This window comes from Patagioenas fasciata, chromosome 9 (genome assembly GCF_037038585.1).
Source record: "Patagioenas fasciata isolate bPatFas1 chromosome 9, bPatFas1.hap1, whole genome shotgun sequence".
Lineage (NCBI taxonomy): Eukaryota > Metazoa > Chordata > Aves > Columbiformes > Columbidae > Patagioenas > Patagioenas fasciata.
The window spans coordinates 5131485-5154551 of NC_092528.1; the positions used below are offsets into that span (position 1 = coordinate 5131485).

The 23067-nt window shown below is 46.9% G+C and overlaps 1 protein-coding gene across 6 annotated transcripts in view; it reads left to right on the forward strand.

Annotated features, from left to right (window-relative positions):
• The window catches only part of FARP2 (FERM, ARH/RhoGEF and pleckstrin domain protein 2), an 80266-nt gene that overhangs the window by 46797 nt on the left and 10402 nt on the right, over window positions 1-23067 (forward strand). For all 6 annotated transcript variants that reach the window (XM_071812334.1, XM_071812335.1, XM_071812336.1 and 3 more), the window contains exons 14-21: window positions 9110-9288; window positions 16514-16603; window positions 17829-17962; window positions 18596-18677; window positions 19858-20095; window positions 21550-21680; window positions 22465-22533; window positions 22931-23020. In XM_071812334.1, the coding sequence (XP_071668435.1) occupies window positions 9110-9288; window positions 16514-16603; window positions 17829-17962; window positions 18596-18677; window positions 19858-20095; window positions 21550-21680; window positions 22465-22533; window positions 22931-23020 (1013 nt within the window). The remainder of the gene's footprint in view (window positions 1-9109; window positions 9289-16513; window positions 16604-17828; window positions 17963-18595; window positions 18678-19857; window positions 20096-21549; window positions 21681-22464; window positions 22534-22930; window positions 23021-23067) is intronic.

Consider the following 23067-nt stretch of genomic DNA (forward strand, 5'->3'; position numbering starts at 1 on the left):
TTGTTTAGTAATCAGGTGGGTCCAATGTGAGACTCGATCTGCGATTTGAAAGTGTAATTGAAAAACCAGTTACTGAACTGGTCACATGTGATTTAGCAACATTTATTGAACTGGAACAGTCAAAGTTGTGAACCACCCTTCCTCTTTGCCAGCCTGATGTGCTGGGAGGGTGACATTTGGAGCTTCAGCTCGTAATACCACTTTTTAGGGTATTTTGGTTTTGTGCGAGCACAGAATTTGAAATACATGCAGACTGGTGCTGGGGGCAGCAGCTGTTGGGGTTCAGGTTCCACGCTGCCCAGTTTTCAGTCCTGGTGCAGCCAGCGCCTTCAGAACAAGCAACAGCCCGAAGCAGAACTTTATGCTCCGTATTACTCATATCTTAAATGTGGTCTTAATTTATCATTTAAAGACCTTCATTCTTTACTCAAACATTAAAAAAAATACTATTATTTCTCAAAATTCTGATAACGAAGACCTCAAGGGAATTCTTCTCCATGTATGTCAGAACAGGAGGAGATAAAACCTCCTTTGGTTGCATGTTTCTTCCAGTTTACTTTTTACAAGCACTTGCTTTTATGTTGTGCTCACTGTGTCTGAGCGGAACCGCTGTTGTCCCATCAGAAACCTGTCACCTTTGCCACTGGCACAGGAAGTCAGAGCGCATTTAGAACACAGGATCAGTTTGGACCTACAGGAATGTACAGCGGTCTGATTGCTGTTGCGTTGTTTATAAGTACTATATGTCATTCTTATCTTTTTCCTTGTGCTGAATACGCGTTCTGGCTGCTCGTGTGACTTCATTCGTACCTGTGGAGATGCTGTCGTGGACGTGTAACGTGGAATTTCTAGACAGGCTCTCGGGAGAGGTCTGGAGTCGTGTGCGGAGCTGGTACTTGAAGCACAGTTTGAGTTGGTTTGGTTGCTTTCCTTCCCACGGCTAATTACATCGTGTAACGTCAAAAAGGAAGATGAAAAACAGCAAAGTCTTCTGTCTGCAAACTCTTACAGGTGGTAGAGTCAGGGACAGATACATACATGAAGGTTTTGATCTTTTAAAGAAAGAATCAGGATTCAACTATTTACATAAAACTGCGTCTGCCTCCATTTCACGCTCTGTGCCGCGGTCACACCATTCTCTCTAAATCTTGCAGAATTGCTTGATCTGGCTATAAATCCAACAAAATTGTCTAGGTTTTCAAAAGATCTTAGGAAAAAGCTGCCTGTGTTTTAATAAACACCCCTGAGAGAAGATTTGCTGATATCTTTTCTTGCAACGCAGTTAATTTGAAAAGGCGTCTTCGAAGTTTGTTTTCTCTTTTATTTTGCAGCTATGCCCATCTTTTATTGGGAATTTTAAATCTCAGGGATTAAAAAAAATTAATGAGTCTTAATGTAATGCCCCTTTTGTTTTTGGAAGCAATGGAGTGACTGGGATTCCAGTCCTTTAGCTTCGAGCAAGACGTGCGGAGCCACAGGTGAGGACGGGCTGGGGGGCTTTGTCCCAGGCACGGCGCTGGTTGGATGAAGGTGGCTGTCACGGGTGTCACCAGGAACACGGGTCCCCCACGTCACCCACCCCCCCGCTGTGCCAGGACTGGGGACACTTGCTCAGCACCACCAGCCCCGTGGTGTGAGGCTTTGGTGCTGCTGCGTGGGCCCCAGCGCCCGCTCGGTGTATCGGTCCTGTTGCTAATTAATATAGCACGGGCTGCCGTGGTTTCTTTCTGGGCTTTTCTGATTTTCAAAGCTATATTGCTTCTGATGATCCAGTTGCACACTTAGCTCTGTTGGTTTGTTTGTGCTTTCCAAGATAGGCACAGTAGAGGAGAAAATTTAGTTTGCAAGTAGAGTGTTTAGTAGAGCAAGAAAGCTGTGAGAAAAGATTCTTTGGCATTTCCTCCCTTGCCAATAGAGATGGAGACAAAACCAGCTTGCCTTGGAGGGCATGGGGACGGCTCCGTGCTCCGCAGGGAGTTCTTTTAGAGCGTTAGAGCCTTGTCAGACACCCTGGCTCCCCCCGCTGTCCCTGGGCGGCAGGAGGAGGTGAGGGAAGGGAGTTCTGTCTGTCCATCCACAGCGTTTGTCTTGGGGTAGCGCAGGGAAGTTCAGCGCAGTGTGGTTGTGGCCCGAGTACCCGTGATGCTGCAAAGCTTTCCGTGTTAATCCTGGTTGGTTGTTTTGGTTTGGTGTGTTGTTTTTCGGTGTTGATGCTACTAAAACTTAGTTCCTGGTACCGATATCTGTTTTCTCCTTTTCCTGAGCACGCAAGTTTTGTGTTCGTAGGATGCTGGAACTGGCGCCAGGCGCCCGAGAGTGAGAGCTGAGACCTTTGCAGAGCCCGAGCGGCAAAAGCTGCTGCAGGAATCACATGCTGTGAAAAGGGGGAAAATTCTGTAGGAAAAATCAGAAGATCTTTGTTGAGTGTCCCATGCATGCTCGTCTTGAGAAGGCAGCATTGGAGCAGCTATGGAAGCAGGATGGTAGGAGCAGATGAAAGCCGAGGTGTAAACCTTCCCTTGTCCTCTGCTCCCCCTGCCAGTGTCACTTCTGCAGGTACATTCTTTCCCATTTGCTTTCCACCCCTGTCTGTAGGAGGCTGGGGGGCCATACATAGGTACTGATATTCTAGTTGATGTCCACGTTTTAGTGCTGTGTTTTTCCTGTCTGGAGAAGCACAGGGGTTCCCGGGTTTGCTCAGAACCAGTGGTTCCATCCTCCTGCTGGAGCAAACCCGTGCGGCCGCGGGATGGGTGTCCTGATGAGCGGCTTTCAGAGCGAGTTAGGCTGGGTTTAGCTCTTTTGCGGTACTCAACTTGCGTGTCGCAGTGCGACTAAAAGGCGCTAAGAAATGTGTGTCTTGAGTGGGGAATTACATCTGCGCCCGCAGTTCTGATATGCGTACTTACGCTTAAACACGTTTATTAAACGTAAGGCACTATATATCAGAACATTTTTGATCTTTGTGTATGCAGTTACTGGAACTCTTCAATTTGCACAAAACACAGGCCATAGAATATTGTCTGCCCCATCCAGCACCCAGTTAAACTTTGGTAAACTTCACAAGCCTGTGTTATCTATTGTGTGTACACTTTGTAATTTTAAAGTGCTCATTCGTTATTCAAGTAATACCTGCTGTAGATTTCCCAGGACTTATATTTTATCTTAGCATGGAATAGGGCAATATATTGATCTGCTCAGCTTTCACTTTAATTTCCAGTGAATTTCCGAGTTGCTGGGTAATACCAAGTACTGATCTCCTTTTTCCTGTGTATATTTGTATTGTGGTCGTAGGTGATTTTGTTTAAGGGAGTTCTCTTGTTGTTGGTGGCTTGGTTTTGGTTTGGTGTTGGGGTTTGGTTTGGTTTTGGTGGTGGCAGTCCTTCGCTGCACATCTCGATAAGGGTACCGTTTTGTGGAGACACTAATAAAAGTCAGAATTTCATGCTTTTTGGTGCAAACCTCTCGGTAAGTCATTCCCATTATTGTCATTTTGCAAAAAGTTTTAAGCCATAATTATCCAGTATTGATTGAGTATAGAAGATAATTTTAATTGTAGTCTTCTAGCTGTAGCTTTCAGTAGATCTCGCATGGCGCTTGTCACGAATGCTGTGTGTATATGTATGGGTGTACATATACACTCTCTGTATGAATATGGGGAGACTTTACGGTTCCAAATGTGTCATGAAATCCACTTAATTTCTTATCAGCTATGGTGTGACGAGACCCCGGGCGAGCTGTAGCTTGGCAGGTTTCCAGTTTGGAGCGCGGTTCATTGAACCCGGTTGCTGGGGAAGGTGTTGCTATACATTTTTCCAAAGTCCTGTAATTTGCTGTTGCTGGGCGGCGTGGGTGAGGAGCACGGGACGCTTGTCGGTGCGCGCGGGGCCCCGCGGGTGCTCGGAGCGGGTGCCGTCCCGTGGGCGCTGCTCTGGGCGGGAAACGGTCACGGTAAGAAAACAACAGATGGCTGGAATTTCCTAATCGCTTCTCTTGAACGTTCATCTTTTATACGGTAAATGTTTTGTTGAATTACATGTTGGGATTTTTAATATTTTTGTGTCTGTTCAGATTGCCGGTTATGAACCTATAGATTTGTACTAATTCATAATTTTAATTGTTTATGCAATAAAATAAGGAAAACTTTGATATAAATGAAAACGTGGGCTTTTCAGCTTTATTTTTCATTCCATTGTGTTTGCGATAGAATAAACACTTGTTATTGTAGCCAGGGCATCTTAGACTTTTGTGACCAGGTTTTTCCAGGCAGTTTTCCTCCCGTACCGCTTTGCTGAAAGCAGAGCACAGCTGGCGAGGATATCCATGTGTGCTTTTCACATTCCTGCTTTGCGCAGCCCTTTTGCTTGGGATGCAGACGGACTAGAAGTTCTAATATTATTGTAGGAATTATGTTTATTGTGGAGACATTTTCTTTTAAAGCGGGCACGCCCCTCCACCTCTCTCCCGTGTATTTGTTTGTATTGAAGCCCGTCCTTTTTTTGCAAACATAGGGTGCGGAGGCAATTGCATGTTTTCTAGGTTGAAAGTTCTTCTTCAGGAGTCTGTGACCAATGTGTGAGTAAATTCTCTCTTCCTGAATCGTGTAAACATTTGCTTAAAAGAACTCAGTAGCACTTTCATAAGTAAACTGTGGTCTGGAACAACACAGACATGTCCTTTCTCACCCGCAAATAGTGCGACCTTTACAAGGGGGGAAGGTGGCAAAAGTCGTTCCGAATGCTGGATGTAACCATAAAACCACGACCAGCGTTAGGACTGTCCTGCAGCATCACGTGTAGGTGTAACTGCCCAGGTACTCGTGCTTGCAGTGGGGTGTCAGCTGCTGTAGATGTGCTTGGACGTTTAACGTCATCTGTGCCCGTTGCAGGGGAGGAAAGAAAAGCGAATCTTGGAATTTAAAGTCTCGTAGATGTTTTTTGTAGGCTTTTTCAAAGTCCTCTATCTCCCAACCCTCCTTCATTATTTTAAAGGGAAGATTTGCAGGGGAAAAAATATACCAGTGGTGATATTTGGAAACAAGGAAGGTTGGGGCTCTTGCAGGGTTTCAGCTGCAGTGCGTTAGCTTGCAGAACACTTTTCCCTCTAGAAATAGCGATTTGGTGTGTGCACGCGATGGGTCAGCAGCCGCCGCGGGGGCTCAGCCAAAGCGATCCTCCTCTGTTTGAAGCAGGAGTCATAATGAAGTTCCTTCTTTAAAGGGCATCAGCCACTGAGCTGCAAGGGACGCTCCCTTCTGATGAGGCGTCTAATTGCTGACATGGCTTTTATTACATCCAGTAATGCTCTTTGTTATTGGGACGCTGGTTTTGTTGTCTGCCTCTGAATTGCTTTAAGCATTCATGTGTAAAGCGTACAGAGCCAGTACTTCCCTTTTATTTTTGTCACGCTTTGCACTCAAATCCGGCTGCCTATGTAGAGATAGAATTTAGATTGAAGGATGGAAATACCCTCTGAAAAATAACTAAGAAGTGATGCCAGAAGCTTATTATCTTACTGTTAAGCTTGTTATCTAAGTGGAAACCAAATGAAGTCTGCTTCTACTTAGAGTTGTAGTAAAAGCTCATCCATATTAATATAGTCAGCAAAACCTGTATTGCAATGAGCTGACCGAGTCGCCTAGTGGGAGCTCTCCCCATTTGAAATGGTGTTAATCTAGGATGGAAGCCCCCAGAGCTATGAGCTGTGTCTCTTTTCCTGAAACAAGAAGTGGGCAGTGACCTGGGCAATGTGAGGTGTGACACATCCTGCGCTGGGTATTTCAGACCTAAAAATCAAACTGTCACCTTTCCAGTGAGCGTGCCCACGCTGCAGTGACATTGGCGTCCAGTTTCGGACCTGGGCCACCTCCCTCTTCCCGCTAGAGCTGAACGCTTCTCATAGACCAGAAATTTTCCCAGAGAAACAGCGTTTTGCTTTGCAGTTCTAGCGATGGGCAGCACTGACGAGGAGGTGGCGGGGAAAGGCAAAAGCTGACGTGCACACAGAGAAACGAGATCTTGGGGGCTTCCCAGAGCCACTTTTGAAATTAAAGCTGCCATTGAAACTCAGATACTCGACTTTTCAGTCGGGTGATAGTTTTCCAAAATTTTCCTTCGCTACCCACATCTCTGAAGTTTGCGAGTGTATTCCCTGCACAACGCCCCACAGGGTAGAGAAGAGCTGTGCTGCATTTCTGTTAGCAAGGCAGGTGATTCTGGGATATTGGTCACTAAACAGATGTACTGAGAAATAAAAAAGGAAAGAAAGAAAACACTTGCATGTTAACGGTAATAATGGCAGTGAGAGGGATGGGAATCAAGTACTCTTGAAGAAAATAAAAGGTAAGGTCATGGCTACAGCATCTGGCTTAAGGTTGTTTTGTAATCCCATAGCGAACTTGTGGCTGGTTTTCTATAATATTTTAAACGCATTTCATTTTCAAACTTGAGTATGAATCTTCACACTTGTATACGGTGAAGATCCTTTCAGTAAAATCCAGAGTGAACAAACACTTGTATTAACTCATACTTTTATATGCAAGACAGAGGCTTTTGCATTTTTATACCTGGACAAAAGAAGCAGCAGCATAAACAGTAATAAACCAGTTTGTCAGTATTCCGCTGTGGAAGAGAAGGTGAGCATCCTCACTGAGCCCATGGCCGTGCTCATGCGAGCTGCCGTCCTTTTGCAAGGTTCTACGCTTGGAATTGATTGGGTTTTTCCCAATTATATGCATGCTGATCTTTTCTGAACCCGTGGCTTTGTTTGCTTAAGGATAGCTGGTTATAACTACATAGCGTAATTAACTAAGAAGTATGGATGTTCTTAAAGATCTTTAAGTATGTGGAATATTCCACCCAGCTGTCACACTTTTGGATGTTGCACTGACTTCAGTGCACTCGCATGTGCTGTGAGAGCAGGAGTTTGCTGTGTAGAGAAGGCCGCGTGTCTGGTTTCCATCGCCGAACGGCCATGTCGTTGCACGGAAGCCCTGCCCGCTGCTCACAGCCACGCTTCCCAATTCGGGATGTTTGTGGAGAACAAATTTCCGCAGAATGCTGAGACACGGAAACGTTCCTCCCCAAGAGCAGCGAGGATGCGGCTGCCCGGGCTGGCACACCGCGGGTTGATGTCGGAGGAAATCATTCTTCACCTTTGCACCAATATTTCTACCTCATTAGGAGTTTTCTGTTGCATGGATCTCCCTTTGCCAGAGAACAGAGAATCGCTGTACGTCTGACCTGAGCCTGGGAGCTCCCGTCTCGCTGCTCTAGTGAGGAAATACTGTTGGATTATGCCAAGGCGAATTTCAGCACACGCTTGTACCGTCATCTGCCGGGGAAAACAGAACCACCCAAACAGAGCAACTCCGTTGAAGTAGGCAGGCAGTGGAGTTTGTAGCAAGTTATACACCTTTTGCTCCCCTTTTATCTGAGCATTCAGTCTGTCCAGAAGCAATTCAAGTGACAAATTCTGGAATGCGTTGCTACATCGTGTTAAACGCCAAGAATTTAAAGAAGCTCCTCACCCCTGTGAGCCTGTAGCTTTTTTGTTTTTAAGCTGTTGTTTCAACATCCCTGACATGTAAAAGCAAACTTCCAATCAACTCCTGTCCCCTGTAGGTGAAGCTAATGCCAGACGTTGCTTTCCTGTGCTGATATTAAAAGCAGCTGGAATGAAGAGAATGCTCAGACAGAAACCAAAACCCGCTCCAGAGTGCCTAGTGTATTAATAGTTAACCCGGCAGCCCGGAGGCTCTGAATCTCTTCCAGGTGACCGAGCGCAGCACTGTTTTGCTTCCTGCATTTGTCCGTGTGCGATCCTGCGCTCGGGCTCGCTCGGCTCGGCCCTGACGGGGCTTTGCGGGTTTTTCGAGCCCCAGAGCGACCGCTCGGGCCTGGGGACATGGCAGCTCGCACCCTGCACCCCACGGCGCTGCCCGCATAACGCCTGTCCATGGGGACCAGTCGCTATTATGTTTTTTAAAGCCTTTGGGGATGATTTTAAGTAGCCTGGGAATGGATGAGTTGGCGCTTTGGGCTTTGCTGTTGGTGTGGGTGTGATGCAGCCCTTGCTTTCTGCTCATAGCACACAAGGGATGGCGCTGGGAGCGCGGCCGAGGGTTCGAGCAGCCGGGTCAAAGCGGCAGTTCTGAAGTGCTTGGTACCCGCTCAGCTCCCTGAGCTGCCCGAGTTTGACTGTCCAACACAGGGAAGAGCAGAAAAATATATATAGATGAGGTTAGGTAGGAGTTTTGTGGGCACAGTGAAATTGGAGTGTCTGTTGCCTTCGTTTGGTCCCAAAAAGCAGAGCTGCTCACTGAACCCCGCAGAATCTGCAGGACACAGGAGAGCAGCTGCTTCTCACACGCTTCAGGTGGCTGGGATGGTGCCTTGTATGTCAGAAAAGGCCTACAAATTAAATAAGATGGATAAAAAGATTGCCAGTTAATAATCTAAAGCAAAGCAGCGCATGTTACTCCTGCTTCACCCAGGTTTTGTTGTGCAAGGAGATTGTGTCCATCCAGTAAATACTCACTGTTGCAGAATTGTTCTCCTTCGAGATCAGTAGGGGATTCATAAACTTCCCTGATTTCTGAATGTATTTTTAATGAGCTTTGTCTTCTGGATTTTTTTCTGGAGTGGAGAATAGTGGAATGATTTGTCATAGGTATAAACCAATTCTTATTTTGAAAAGAAGAAATGAAAAGCTGTATTCTTGTTAGTGCAGTATAATCCTATGTTGTAAACCCTTCTGCTACTCAACAAAATCCAATGGGATTTGAGCACTTTTTCTGAGACGCTAACCGATTTATCTTTTCCTTACGTGCACTTGTACCGGTGTCTGTCCTCATCGCGCTGCCACGCAGCAGATGGGTCGCGGGGAACGTTCCGTTTTGGTTTGAGATACGCACTTAGTCTTTGGATGTATGTACGCCCTTTTTATTTCTTTTCTCTTTTCTTTTGCCTTTTTTTTTTTTCTTAAATAATGCGAGATGGCAATTATGGTTTACACCATAGTGGGTAATGTTAATAAAGTCTTAGATGTGCTGTCTTCGAAACCATTTTCTCTCCTTTTCCGCTCCATCTTCTCGTTCTCTCCTGCCCAGGGCTCCCAGAGGAACGTGCTCCGCTCGCTGCCCTCGTGCTCAAGAGTCCCCTGGGCCTGACCCCGGCGTTCCAGGTGAACTTGAACGCAGCTGGCCAGGGTTCATCTCCTCTTCTCAGTCCTGTCCTCAGTGATGCTGGCGGTGCCAGGATGGAAGAGGATGAGGAAATGAAACGTAAGGTAAGGAAATGTGGGTGGGAATGTATGTACCGCAAACAGGGGTGGTTTCAGGTGAGCAGTTGTGCTTGCTGGTCGCTGAATGTTGATTGCATTATGTTTTGTGGTAGAACAGATGTGTTTGGTGGTTAGCATTAAAATCTCTGCTGCGGAAGGTTTGGTCAGGTCTGTTTCTCTTGTTGCTGTGGCCAGAGCCCCTGCTGCCCCCTTGCCATAGGGCTCTTCTCAGCCTCAGCTGCTGGGACCACCTCCCGCTCTATGTGCAGGAACCAAAGGTCCCAGCACAGCAGGGGCTGTGCTTGAAGTCTGCTCTTTATACCCCAGAACAGACACGGGAGTTCAGACTGGACATCAAGAAAAGCTTTTTCACCAAGGGGCTGGTTGATCGCTGAACAGGCTCCCCAGGGAAGTGGTCGTGGCATCAGGTCTCTCAGAATTCCAGGGGCATCTGGCCGGTGCTCATAGTCCTGTGGTTCAGTGCTGGGCAGTCCTGCGAGGAGTGGGGAGTTGGTCTCGATGATCCTGATGGGTCCCTGCCAACAGGAGATATTCTAAGAGATGTGGCCTCCCGAGATGAGCGCTGAGGGGGAGACGGTGGATACCTATGTGAAGTAAAACAGTGGCAGTGCACTCGGTGCCTTTTGGGCTGTAACTGTTCTATTAGAATGTAAAAGACCCCATTGTCTTTGTGCCGAGACTGTGGAAGACACTGCAGAGCGGGCGAGTTGTTGAAGGTGGATCTCTCCAGGGTGGTACGCTGAAAGGCTGCTGGGGGGTGGCTCTTGGTTCTGGAAATCAGTTGCCTTGGGCCCATTCAGTGATGAAAAATTGTGTCACGTGTTGACCTTGAACCTGGCCTTGTCTTTGCTGAATGCTGTCATGTTTAACCCACGTCATCTCACTGGGCTGTGCTGTCTGTGCAAAGTACTGTGTGTCATTATGTTCTAAAATAATTTCATTTACCAGCATAGAGAATATAGTGCAGAGCTAACATTTGTTAATATAGAAGGTGCATTCTTCTTAGGTCCCTTTCTTCCGACGCAGTCGCACCATGGTTGCGTTGGTCCGAACCACCACACGCTGGTCCTCCAGGCCATTCTTTCTGATCACAACAGGACCTTTAGAGTAGTCCTCTCACGCAGTAGAAGACCTGACCTGGACTCCAGCTTTCTCAGCAGCAGCCGTCACGGTGACTCCTCTGATGCCCAGTCAGTCACGGGTGGTTCGGCAGAGCCGGATCGCTGGGGCTGCCGGCTCTTCTGTCCGTGGGAGCTGGGCAGTGCTCTGGCCTGGCGGAGGATTGAGCTTGTTTTCTGAAACACGGGACACGAAAATGCCGCTGAGTTTGGGTGTGACAAGTCTCAAAGCAGCAAAGACTTTGGGTCTTCAAGGTGTGCTTATGTCCAGGTCCTGACCCTTAGCCTAGGCTGCTTTCCTTTCTCTTCCCTTTCTTTACTGGGAACTCCCCAACATCACCACAAAAAGCTGCAGAGTTGGAGGTGCATGTTTTATGACCTTTCCTCACCTGCAGAGCTCAGGATTCACCCTTCATTTCTCGGGTAATACTGCTTATAAAATGTTTTTGTTCTGGAGGTGATTTCACCTTTAGTCCTTGAGACAGGAGCTTCAGCACCACTCAGCAAGGCTTCTCTGCCCCAGGGCTTCATCTGTCCTCTGGTGCACTGAGATGCTGCAGAGCCTTTCTGAAAGGTGAAGTAAGTGGTGGTAATCCACAAATTCTGACCCGCATCTCCCAGGACCTTCTCCAGAGTCTTCTACCTTCTGCGCACCAAGGCTCCTTTGGTCTGCGTGGCAGAGCTGACCTCCCGCTTCGTATTGACATGCCATCATGTGCTCTGGTAGGTTAGTGGCTTTGTGTGCCCCCATGGTTTTCAAATGACAGAGACAGCCAGATGTCATGGTGAGATTCAGATGTTCTTTTGTATCCCTGCTGCACCGTGTTATCCGGCTTCCACCATGGCTTCTAGCAATAACAGCCTGCGACCACAGAATCACTGAGGTTGGAAGGGACCTTTTAAAATCTTCTAGTCCAGCCAGCTCCTCTTTCTTCAACAATGACTCCAAACATTTAGTTGCACTCAGGAGAAATGACTGTGTGTGTCTACATACACTGACACACGCATTCTTTGTCTACTTTTCAGATGTGGATAACAAATTACAGACTTTGCCTTGGCAGGGCATGGTATACGGTAGCTGACAAAGTGCACTCACAGAATGCTGCGTTGCTCCCGGTAAGGTAGAGAAGTCCACCTAACAACAGCCTCGTGTGACCGTTTTTCTGCAAGCTGCTTTGTCTTGCCTGTTTGCAGAATGGGAATGAGAGCAGCCAGGTTTGCTGACTCTTCGGTACTTGAGAAGGATGCAGGACCTTCCATTACAGTGCAAGGGAGGCTCCATCACCCAAACTCAGTTCCTTATGGAGTCAGTGTCCACACCGTAATTTATAGTTTTTTGTGCGGCCTCAAAGAATAAATTGCCTTGTGTACCTGTCTGATCTTCTGCTCGCCCCATCCAATGTTCTGGTTGTCTTACCTCTGTCAGGATCCTCAGGCAAGAAGGTCACAGACCCATGCTGTTCGCTGTCTTCACCATGTCTTTGGGTCCCTCTTGTTGCCAGCTTGCTCACTCTTGGTTTCATCTCGGCTGATCTCATCCCAACTCTCAACTGCTCAGGGAACGCACAGAAATCTCACCATGAGCAGAGGTGCCGCTCTGGATTTGGTGCTTCCAAAGCTCACTTCTCTTGTGATTGCTCCTGAACACAAAGGGACCCCCTCTTCTCTGCCCTGAGGAGACCACACCTGGAATATTGTGTCCAGTTGTGGCCCCTCAGTTCCAGAAGGACAGGGAACTGCTGCAGAGAGTCCAGCGCAGCCACCAAGATGCTGAAGGGAGTGGAGCATCTCCCGTGTGAGGAAAGGCTGAGGGAGCTGGGGCTCTGGAGCTGGAGAAGAGGAGACTGAGGGGGGACTCATTCCTGGGGATCGATATGGAAAGGGGCAGTGTCAGGAGGATGGAGCCAGGCTCTTCTGGGTGACAACCAGTGACAGGACAAGGGGCAATGGGTGCAAACTGGAACACAGGAGGTTCCACTGAAAGATGAGAAGAAACTTGTTCCTGGTGAGGGTGTCAGAGCCTGGCCCAGGCTGCCCAGGGAGGCTGTGGAGTCTCCTTCTGTGCAGACATTCAAACCCGCCTGGACACCTTCCTGTGGAACCTCAGCTGGGTGTTCCTGCTCCATGGGGGGATTGCACTGGATGAGCTTTCCAGGTCCCTTCCAGCCTCTGACATTCTGGGATTCTGTGACCTGAGACCTGCCCTGGAGCCGAGTGCCACAGCGCAGGGGACACGAACAGCTCTTGGCAGCGCAGCCCTCCAGGTTGGCTTCTCCTGGACACCCTGAATAACTGAGCCAGGTTGTGCACCGTAAGACTCACCCGTAGGGCGGACATGGTATGAATATATGCTTGCAGGAGAGAGGAATGTTTAACCAATAACTGGGAACTGAAATAATGTGGGTTGTTTCCACCCACCTTCTCCCAGCTTTCACCCTCGCTATCTCATTCAGACTTTCAGGAGTAGACAAGACACCAAGGACCATAAAACGGGGCCGTTTTGGGGTTGTGGGCCAGGGCATAGGCAAGGCCGGCTGGTGCCGTGAAGATTTGAAAAAGCTTCTGCGACTTGTGTGTATGGACACAGCACAGTCTGTAATGGGCAGGGCGTCGCAAAGGATGGCAGGTACAAACCTGTTACTCTGGAACAGAGAAGGCTGAGCTTGATGTCTCTGTAATTTTGTGGACTGGCGTAGAGAGTTTATAGCTTTGACAGGTCACTCCACTGGTAGTTCTGAACAGCTGGGGTTTTTTTAAATAGTTTCTCTTATCTGTGCTTGTAATAGGCATGGCGTGGCCTGGAAATAACAAGCAGTGACTGAGTTGTCTGTCTTAAATGCTGAAGCCCAATCCTTTCTGCCTCAGCTGCCAATTCTGAAATTCAGCAGCTTGAATTCTCTTTCAGGCAGAAACTGATCCATAAAAGTGAGAATCCTGGAAGTGAACTTTGTAATTGGTCTTAAGTTGGGTCAACTTCTGAGACTTCCAAGGCTTCAGTGTCCATTTGAAGACAGTATTGAAAGTGAAGCAAACCCAGGCAGAAACCAATGTTAAATTGGTGACATTTAACCAAGTAGAATTTCACAGCTTTATTATACAAGAGCTTTTGTATTGTACAAAGTTTTACAGCTTCATTGTACAAGAAAAACGTAACCTCACAATATTACTGTTGATGGAGCTCTGATTTTAAGGGTACCGATGCTGCTGTGTTTGTGCCCGGTTGATCAGGGCACTCGTATGTAAACTCTTCAAGTCTCGGGGCGCGTGCTGTCTGCTCCACGCTGCTGTTGCTGCACCCAGACCTTGAGAACGGTGAGTTTTCTTGTGATTTGATTTTTTTGACTCACCGTGGTTTCCTGTCACCTTACTGGCAGATTTCTCCCTGTTCCTTTCCAATGGAGGTTCGTTGGTTGTAGGAGCCCCCTTTGAAAGAGCGTAGAAGGCGGACTTTTTTGGTGTGAGTCTTTTGGTGAGTTCCCCCCAGTCCAGAGTTATTCTTAACGCTACTGAAGACTGGTCTTTGAAGTGAAAAGTTACTCATTTTTGTGTGCATGGAATCATTGTTTGGTTTATTTCCAGACTTGATAGTTTTGTGACCTTGTGATCTACAAACAAGGCAGACAGGGAAGTCTTTCTGAATCTCGTGGTCCTAAGTTCAGGGTAAAGCTCTTCACTTGGCATGAGCTGGCGTTACTGCATCTAGTGAGTGTCTGAAGGTTTCCAGGTGGGATCGTGTGTATGTAATACAGTGAAACGCTAGTTTTTCCGAGTGGGGATATTTGCCTTGATGCCTGCTGTGGGTGCAGGAACGCTTTCTTTGGGCTCTGAAAGCAGTCTGCTTCCTCAGAAAGCTCTTCTGTTTATTTTTGTCAGGCATTAATTTGTCTCCTTCCCTCTTGCAGTGCCTGAACAGTAGCGAAGGCTTTTGGCAGAGCTTTTCAGTGCTGCTGGGTCTGCCCAGCAGCTGCTGCCAGGACTCAGCACACGGGGACTCAGTTAAGACCAGTGTAAGACAAAAAAAACCCCGAAATTAAGGGCAATAAATTTCATCGGGGAGCAATTTGGAAAGCGGCAGGAACTTCAGAGAGCAAACAGAAAGTGGTGATGCAGTGAGGAGGCAGAAAGATGCCTGGGGAGTGAAAAGTGTGCTGTGTGCCTCCAGCTAACATGCAGTCAGAATGGAGTGGGAACCTGCAGAAATGCTTAAAGGTGGTGGAAAAGGTCATCGCAAGGCTGTGGCACAGTGGTTTTTCTTGTGCCTTCATGCTCTGTAAGGTTTTAAGGAAGAAACAATCCAGAAGAATATTTTTGAGAGTGGGGAAAAGGCACCCAAGTGAAGACGAAAGCAGCAGGTGTGATTGGGGACTGGCAGGGTCCTTCCCAGCGTGCTCAGGAATGTACTGGGAGTCACTGGGGGGAACTCTGTAAGCGGCTGCTGCAGTGGGTCTGAGGTGGTGGCAGGTTCAGGGGGGCTGGGACGGACGAGGTCGGTGGGCGCATGTGTGCGGTGATGCTCGCAGCACGGTTATCCCTGCAATCTCTTCTCGCCACAGCCTGTGGTTGATTCCACAGCTCAGCTTTGCTTTGCCTTGGAAAGCTGTTGTTTTTCCCTAGAAGGGTGTTGTGTGCTCTAGCGTCCTATGCAGAGCCCAAGAGGTGTGTGTAAAGCTGTTGTACACCAACAACATCCCTGTTAGCAGCAATTCTCGTCTCACAGAAGCGGCTGCTGAAGTTACAGTCAAGCCAGCGTGCGTTGTCCCATCGGTTTGTAACCAGGGTGTTTCAGGACAGGTGAGTGCAGGAGGAAGCTGGTCAGTGCGACACGAGAACTGCGTCACCTCGCTCTCCGGGACCAGGGCGCCCACTGAGGTGCAACAGCATTTTGAGGGTTTGTGAGGCTGCAGACAGATAAATAGCCCAAGATAAACTACAAAATACCCGAAGCCAAGATTAGGTAGCACTTCTCCTGACAGGTACGTTGAAGTTTGGAGGATGACTATGGAATGAACAGAAATATGTCCAAGGATGTCCTGTGGTTCCTCTAGAGAGGGTGTTGGTGTGTGGGACTACAGTAACCGGTGTAGAACAACGTGAAAGGAGGCTGGACAGCTTCTCAGAACTCATTATCTGGAGATGCACATCTGCAGGGGCTCTGTAGGTGCGTTGCCGAGCACGCAGGAACGTGTCTCCTCCCCAAGTTGTGCCGATGGCACCGGAGGGCATCTCAAAGCGTCTCCCAGAAGATAATTTCATATTAACTTGGTACATACAAGGACAAGGGAGAAATAATTTTCAAAGCCGTGTGACCCTCAGCAGGGGCACAGATGGAGGCCAAGTTTTGACGTAAATCAAACAGGTTTGCTGTAATTTCTTTTCACCAGGCAGGGATTTGGCGCAAAACCGTGGCATGGCATAGTGAACTAGGCAGACAAAGCAGCATCTTAGCTTTAAAGTGGTTAGTTCCTTAATAGTACTTACGTGATTTCTTTAATAATGTATGCTCTCAGGCTGTCTCTGATTTTGGTTCATTGCAGCTGCAGAATATCTCTCTTGACCATTTCATTCCTTTGTGCTTCCACATCCATTCTGCCCACTGTTTTCGTTAAACAGCAGCCCTGGAGCAGCCATGCAGCCAGCAATTGATGTAGTTACATTTTTGTGTTTTCTTAACTGATTAATATGATCTTCAAAGGATTTGGGTAAAAGCTGTAAGTGGAAATACAATCTTTTGGAAAAGGACTGTATTGCAAATCTGCTGTGCTCCGTTTGATTAGGGATGTGTTTAAAACCTAGGAAACTTGAAATAACTGTTTCCATATTTTTGTGAAGTGCTTTCTTGATTCTGAAATGGAAGTTCATAAAACTGACATATAATTGACGTTATTTTTAAAAAAAATCTTGAAATACAAGTCGTATTTTGCGATAAAGTCAATATTTGAGAAGACCATACTGAATACAGAGATGCCCTGTTAGTGATCGATTGCTCCATTTGCACACAGCAAAGGGAGATGTGTGTAAGGTTTGAGCTTGTCCTTAGTAATCAATAGAACATTTATATTTGAATGCTTTTCAATTACTGTGTGTTCTTTCAGCGCTATCCAACTGACAAGGCGTACTTCATAGCAAAGGAGATCCTTGCTACAGAGAGGACGTATTTAAAGGACTTGGAAGTTATTACAGTGGTAAGGGGTTTTAATGCTTTTCCTTTTCTTAAAGATTTGTAATTGTTAATTTGGAAAAACCTGGGATTTCTCCCATGTAACAGAAGAAGGAAGTCCTATGATAAAGCATAATCTGTGGGCCGTGACGCGGTTTCCTTCTCTGGTGCATAGGTCCTTGCGTGGGAAGGCAGATATCTTCCCTACGCTTCTGGTGTTAACTCCAACAGCTACATCACGTGTTATCTGGATGTTTTAGGCAAACCTTTGCTCTAAGAACTGTGATCAGGAACAGCCTGAAAATGTTTTGCCTTGAGCTGCCAGAACAGTTTGTGCTCCCCGCTCTGCTGCCGCTCTGGGAGGCTCTGGTCTCTGTGCCTTCAGCCTGGGAGAGCAGCTGGCAATTGCAGAGAGTATTAAGGATCCATAGGGGTTTAAGGAGTCCAGTCTTTTTTTGTCGTTTCTTTTCCTTTCCCCTCCTTTCACCCAAAGTAGACGTGGGAGTCATTGTTTGGAAGGCAGCTTGAGTTTCCAAGTCTTTTTCCTTAGGAGTTTCTTGTTGATTTACTCCAGGTTTGACCACAGTCACCGTTAGGTTCCTGTAAGCCCTTATTTTCCTTTGATCAAAGGGAAGTTTGGGTCCTTTAACGCCGTACATCTCCAGCTGAGCTGTTCTCTGCGAGCTCAGCGAGCTCCATCTCATTCCAATTCCTCCTACAGGCCTCCCAGCACTTCTCCTAAAAGATGGGGGAACACCTGGTACCCGGAGGATTTTTGTGCTATTCGCCTCCCTGCCAGAGAGCGGGGAACCGAAAGCGATAAAAAAGTGCAGTATGTGACATGCAACAAGATGCCTCCAGCTACTGAATAACTTGCACAGGGCTTCAAGTGTTAAGAGCGAGCAGTTGTGTCTGCGTTGAAGGGAAAGCAGCGGTGTAACATCAGCTGCGGCAGCCGCTCGGTAATTGTCTGTAATTTAGAGCCGTTACCAACCATCTCATCATTGCATTAAGAAACGTGCTTGTGCCCACAACCAATAATAAGCCTCATATTTGTAATGTTTGGCAAGGAAAAAAATCACATCTTTTCATCTTTCCCAGATTACGTCTTCCCTAAAGATTTCCCCTTCGTCCCATTTCCCTGCGCACACACTCCCTCCTCCTCCATCACTGCAGGAGCAGAAGTTGTTACGCTAGGGATTAATTTCTGAAGTAGAGAAGTTTGTCATGGTTTATGATTTTCCCGGCAGTGGTTCCGCAGCGCAGTCATCAAGGAGAACGCTATGCCAGAGGGGCTGATGACGTTACTCTTCTCTAACATAGACCCAATCTATGAGTTTCATCGAGGCTTTCTGAAAGAGATTGAGCAAAGGCTAGCGCTCTGGTAAGTGTTAATAGACCTTTTCCTACATCCTCGTGTCAAAACCATACTTAATCTATATTAGAACTGGTATTTCTGCATAAACAGAGTCAAGGAAAAAGTCTTTAATAAATTCAGGTTTTAAAAACGTGCTCAATACATGTTGCAAAGCCTATTTTTCAAGCGCTGCCTTGAACATAATATCCTGTAGTCAAATGAGTTGCACACTGCACTGAGGTTTGTGTAATCACAGAATCATTTAGGTTGGAAAAGACCCTTAAGATCATTGAGGCGAACCGTTAATGTAGCCTGGCATCGTCTCTCCAGCCTTGGAAAAGAGAAAGAACACAAGGTCAGAAAGATAACCTGTGTGTTTTTCAACAAGTTCCACTTAATGAATCTGCAGGTGAAAATCTAGGAAACACACACTTTCTTGTAGTTAAGATTATAGTTCAGTTCTTGCAGCACAACTTATTTCAAAGAGCTTGGTTTTAGTCCCTTAATTTTACTAAAGCAGTCCTTAAAATACAGATACCTGGGTAGCATTTCTTAATGATTATTTCTTGAGGTGCAGGGGAAGGTGGAGGGAGGACATTGAAATCTCTTGGTCTCCCATGTACTGCACCGTCTGTCTTCACCTGCTCGTGTGTGTTTCAGGGAAGGGAAAACCAACGCTCACGTGAAAGGAGATTATCAACGCATTGGAGATGTCATGCTCAGGAATATGCGCACTCTAAAGGTAGATAAAGGAGTTAAATAATGGAATCTCAGATTATAGAGTCATTTTTGCCTTTTGTCAAGGATTGGAGGCCAAGGTTTAGTATTTCCACTGAACTTGAAGTGACTTGCAAATAATCGTTGTTGATAAACAAATTTAAAAGAAAACATAACAGAATACTCACAGCAAGGCTTTATACCACTGTTGCTTATTTAACCACCTACATTTACCTTGAGTAAAGGTTGTTTGCTTATTGGTTATTGAGCAGAAGATGAAGAAAAATTATTTAATTAGCTCCACCGTCTTTCCTCTATGTGCACAACTCTCCCCTATGGAGACACTGTTTCAGAAGTGGGTTTAATTCCAAAAGAGGAATATTTGTTAACTGCAGAGCAGGTTCTTCTGAGCTGGCGGCACCTTTACTGGGAGTGAAGTCCCTCCTGGAACAGCCCGACGGTGTCTTGAGCGTGTAAACCTGGTGGAGAAGCCCCCTGAGCCTGGCTGTCCCGCCCCGGTCACAGGCGCTGGCTTGGGGGGCCAGGACTGGCGGGTGGTGCCGCCGCTCTCAGCAGAGGCACAGGGAGCCGTGCCTGCGGTAAATGTGAATGAACACAGCACAACCAAGCAAATATCTTTATTTTTAATACCTTTTTAAAAAGGAAGCCATTGAAACATATAATGTTAATGCTATTTTTTTCATCATCATTTATGACAATATATGCAGTTTTGGCTTATATAATCATGGTTGGAGACAAAAGCAGAGTGAGGAGAGGTGAGGGATTAAGGGCACAGACTCTCAGTGCCGGTGAACCAAGAGACCTTTTATTTTGGCAAGACACTTACCTTTATAGTTAGCAGCTGCTGTACACGTGTTTAACTTTCTGTTTTAATTGGCTTATGCCAGCTGTTCACGTGCTCAAAATTATCTTACGATTGGTCTACTTGATCTTTCACGTGCTCCAGCAGTATGGCTAACACATCCTAGGTATCTTTTCTTAAACTAAAAACATTGTGATTTCTCATTCTATTTTAGTTCTATCTCTTTTTGTACTAAAACATTCTGGTTTCTTATTCTGTTTTAGTCAAGGTCATTCCAGTGACTCAAGGTAACCATCTGCAAGACTTTCCACAGAGAGGATGATTTTCTTCTTATTCACTGTGAAATCAATTAAAGACCATTATCGTTTGTATGGTTCAACAGGAGTTCACCAATTACCTGCAGAAACATGACGAGGTCCTGACAGAACTGGAGAAAGCAACTAAGCGCCTGAAGAAGCTGGAGGTGGTTTATAAGGAGTTTGAGCTGCAGAAGGTTTGCTACCTGCCCCTCAACACGTTCCTGCTCAAACCCATCCAGAGGCTGATGCACTACAAGCTGGTGCTGGGGCGGCTCTGCAAGCACTACACGGCTGAGCACCGCGACTTCGCCGACTGCCGCAGTGAGTGAGCGCACATGGATACACGCGGGGCGCAAACCTGTTCCCCCCAATACAGACCACATTTTGCCTGTAGCTTTTGGGGGACGACAAGTGTTACAGATACACATTCAGTGTAATTTAAATATCTGGGAAAAAGCCCACAGGATGCAGCAAGTGCGTCGAGAGAGGTTCTCCTGCCCCTCTGCTCTGCCCTGGGGAGACCACACCTGGAATATTGTGTCCATTTGTGACCCCTCAGCTCCAGAAGGACAGGGAACTGCTGGAGAGAGTCCAGCGCAGCCACCAAGATGCTGAAGGGAGTGGAGCATCTCCCGTGTGAGGAAAGGCTGAGGGAGCTGGGGCTCTGGAGCTGGAGAAGAGGAGACTGAGGGGGGACTCATTCCTGGGGATCAATATGGAAAGGGGCAGTGTCAGGAGGATGGAGCCAGGCTCTTCTGGGTGACAACCAGTGACAGGACAAGGGGCAATGGGTGCAAACTGGAACACAGGAGGTTCCACTTCAATTTGAGAAGAAACTTCTTCTCACTAAGGGTGACAGAACAGGCTGCCCAGGGAGGCTGTGGAGTCTCCTTCTGTGCAGACATTCAAACCCGCCTGGACACCTTCCTGTGGAACCTCAGCTGGGTGTTCCTGCTCCATGGGGGGATTGCACTGGATGGGCTTTCCAGGTCCCTTCCAACCCCTGACATCCTGTGATTCTGTGGAGTAGAACAGCAGAAACCAGGCAGGGGAGGCTGCTTACGTTCTAAAATTAACCTTGTTTTTGTTTAAGGTTTTTGGTACCAGGTTTCATTACTGTCCCGCTGTGCTCTGGTGTAGGGCTCGTAGACTTTCTGCAATAGCTAGAAATTGTCTTTACAGCTCGTTTGGAAAATGCAGAAGATAACTTAAGTGTAGACTGTTCTCTGCATTGATTGAATACTTTTTGTGGCACTCCAGAAAGTGTTTTTCTCATGGTAATCCTGATGGATCTTAACGCTTCAGCCAAAGCTGGAAAATTAGTCCTTTTCTTCTCCTCTTTTTCAGTGGGGAAAAAAGTAAGTCTTTTAGGAACTCTTCATTATTTACAGTATGTGGCAAAAAAGTAATTGCTTTGTAGCATCAAAAGCTTGCATAGTAAATTCCATTCATTTATAAAGTAATCTTTGGTAGAAATAGTTGGCTTTAATTTTTTTATTTACTTTTTGGCTATGTAGTAAAATACTTACATGCACAAAAGCTGGGATAAGCAATAATGTCCCGGAGCACAGGCAGTGCTATGAAGTTGGTTGGTGGTCTCCATTTTGCCCTTGGGTAGCTACAGCACATCCTTTACCAAGCTGGCGTTGGGTGCTGTTTGTAGGTCCCTCCCAGCTGTGTCCCGCACTCTGGCTGTGCCTCCCCGCTGCGGTTCTGCAGGGACGTTAGCGGTGGGTTCGCTCTGTGCCCTCACCCGCGGTGCCGTTTCCCCGCAGATGCGCTCAGGGAGGTCACCGAAATGACGGCTCAGCTGCAGCACAGTCTCATCCGCCTGGAGAACTTCCAGAAGCTGAGCGAGCTGCAGCACGACCTCATCGGGATAGACAACCTCACGGCACCCGGCAGGGTGAGTACCTTTGCTTTTAGAGCATTTCTTGTTTTGATTGCCAAGGAGGTGCCTTTCAGCCATGCATAATATTTGCCTCTGTGTTTTATGGAACAACTGTAAAGGCTTTGTAGAATTGTCTTCATGGATGTCTTGGTGATGTCCTACAGAACAGATCAAAAATGCTTCTGCTTAGACTCTGGCTACAGTCTGATGTTTCGAGTACCGCAGAGGGCGGTATGCTGGGGCACGGTGCTGTGTTCACGTGGAAGGCGGTTTGTCGTGGAGGAAATCCACGGCCAGCTCTGCTCACATCTCCGGTGCAACCTCTGTCTGTGGACTGGGGCTGCACGGGGAACAGAGCAACGGCGAGAGCTGCGCCACTGGGCGAAACTGGTAGAGATGACTGCTTTTCTGGGAGGTTGTTTAGTTCCTGCTTGGTTTTTTGTTTCTTTGTTTTCGATAGATATACTGAGCATAAGTGCAGGAGCATCGCATATGCTCGTGGGATGCTATGGCATCACTGCGGTGGGATGTAAGTGCAATAGGTGAACTGCTGGTGTCCAACAGGAGCTCTGCTCCTTTTCCTTCTCTTCCTTCACTGATTTAAATGCTGGCTGCAGCAAGGAGCTGATTCAGGTGACAAAACAGGAGGAAAGTTGTCATCTGCGGTTCAACAAATCTGTAGCAATCATTGCTGGGCACCAATCAACATCTGTATACTCTGGGATGAAAAAAAGGAACCATTAAAATTCTCTGTGATTGGAAAAGACCAAGCTTTGCCTGACTTTGTTTTCTGCTGCAGGAGTTCATCCGGGAAGGCTGCTTGTACAAGCTCACTAAGAAGGGTTTACAGCAGCGGATGTTCTTCCTGGTGGGTGTTCCTTCTGCTTTTCATAAACCCAAAGTCTTCAAGATGAAGTTGTTGTGGAAGTGTGTTTTCTACTTGTGATGAAAATCAGCAATTATAAGTGAAAACTCACTCTGAGGGATTTTTAGATAGAGGGTGACTGTGACAATACACTCTCTTCAGTTTGTTCCTTAATGACATGTAGTTTTAACAGGATATTAAAAAATATTTGCCTCTTTTTTAAGTAAGTGAAAGAGTGGTTTTAAGGAAAATAGGTCAATTTGGCTGAGAAATGGCATTTTTTCCCCTGCATCTACAGTGGCCTTTAAACAACAGATTTTAGAAACCATGTCAGAAAACACTTGGGTCTACCTGCTATCTTGGGGATGTTGATTGTATTCTTCCTGCCTGCCTTCCGCAGTTCTCAGATATGTTGCTGTACACAAGCAAAGGGGTTACAGGGACGAATCAATTCAAAATTCATGGACATCTTCCTCTGCACGGCATGTTGGTAAGTGCTTCCCAGTTGCATCCCAGCGTAAAGGAAATGGCTTTGCC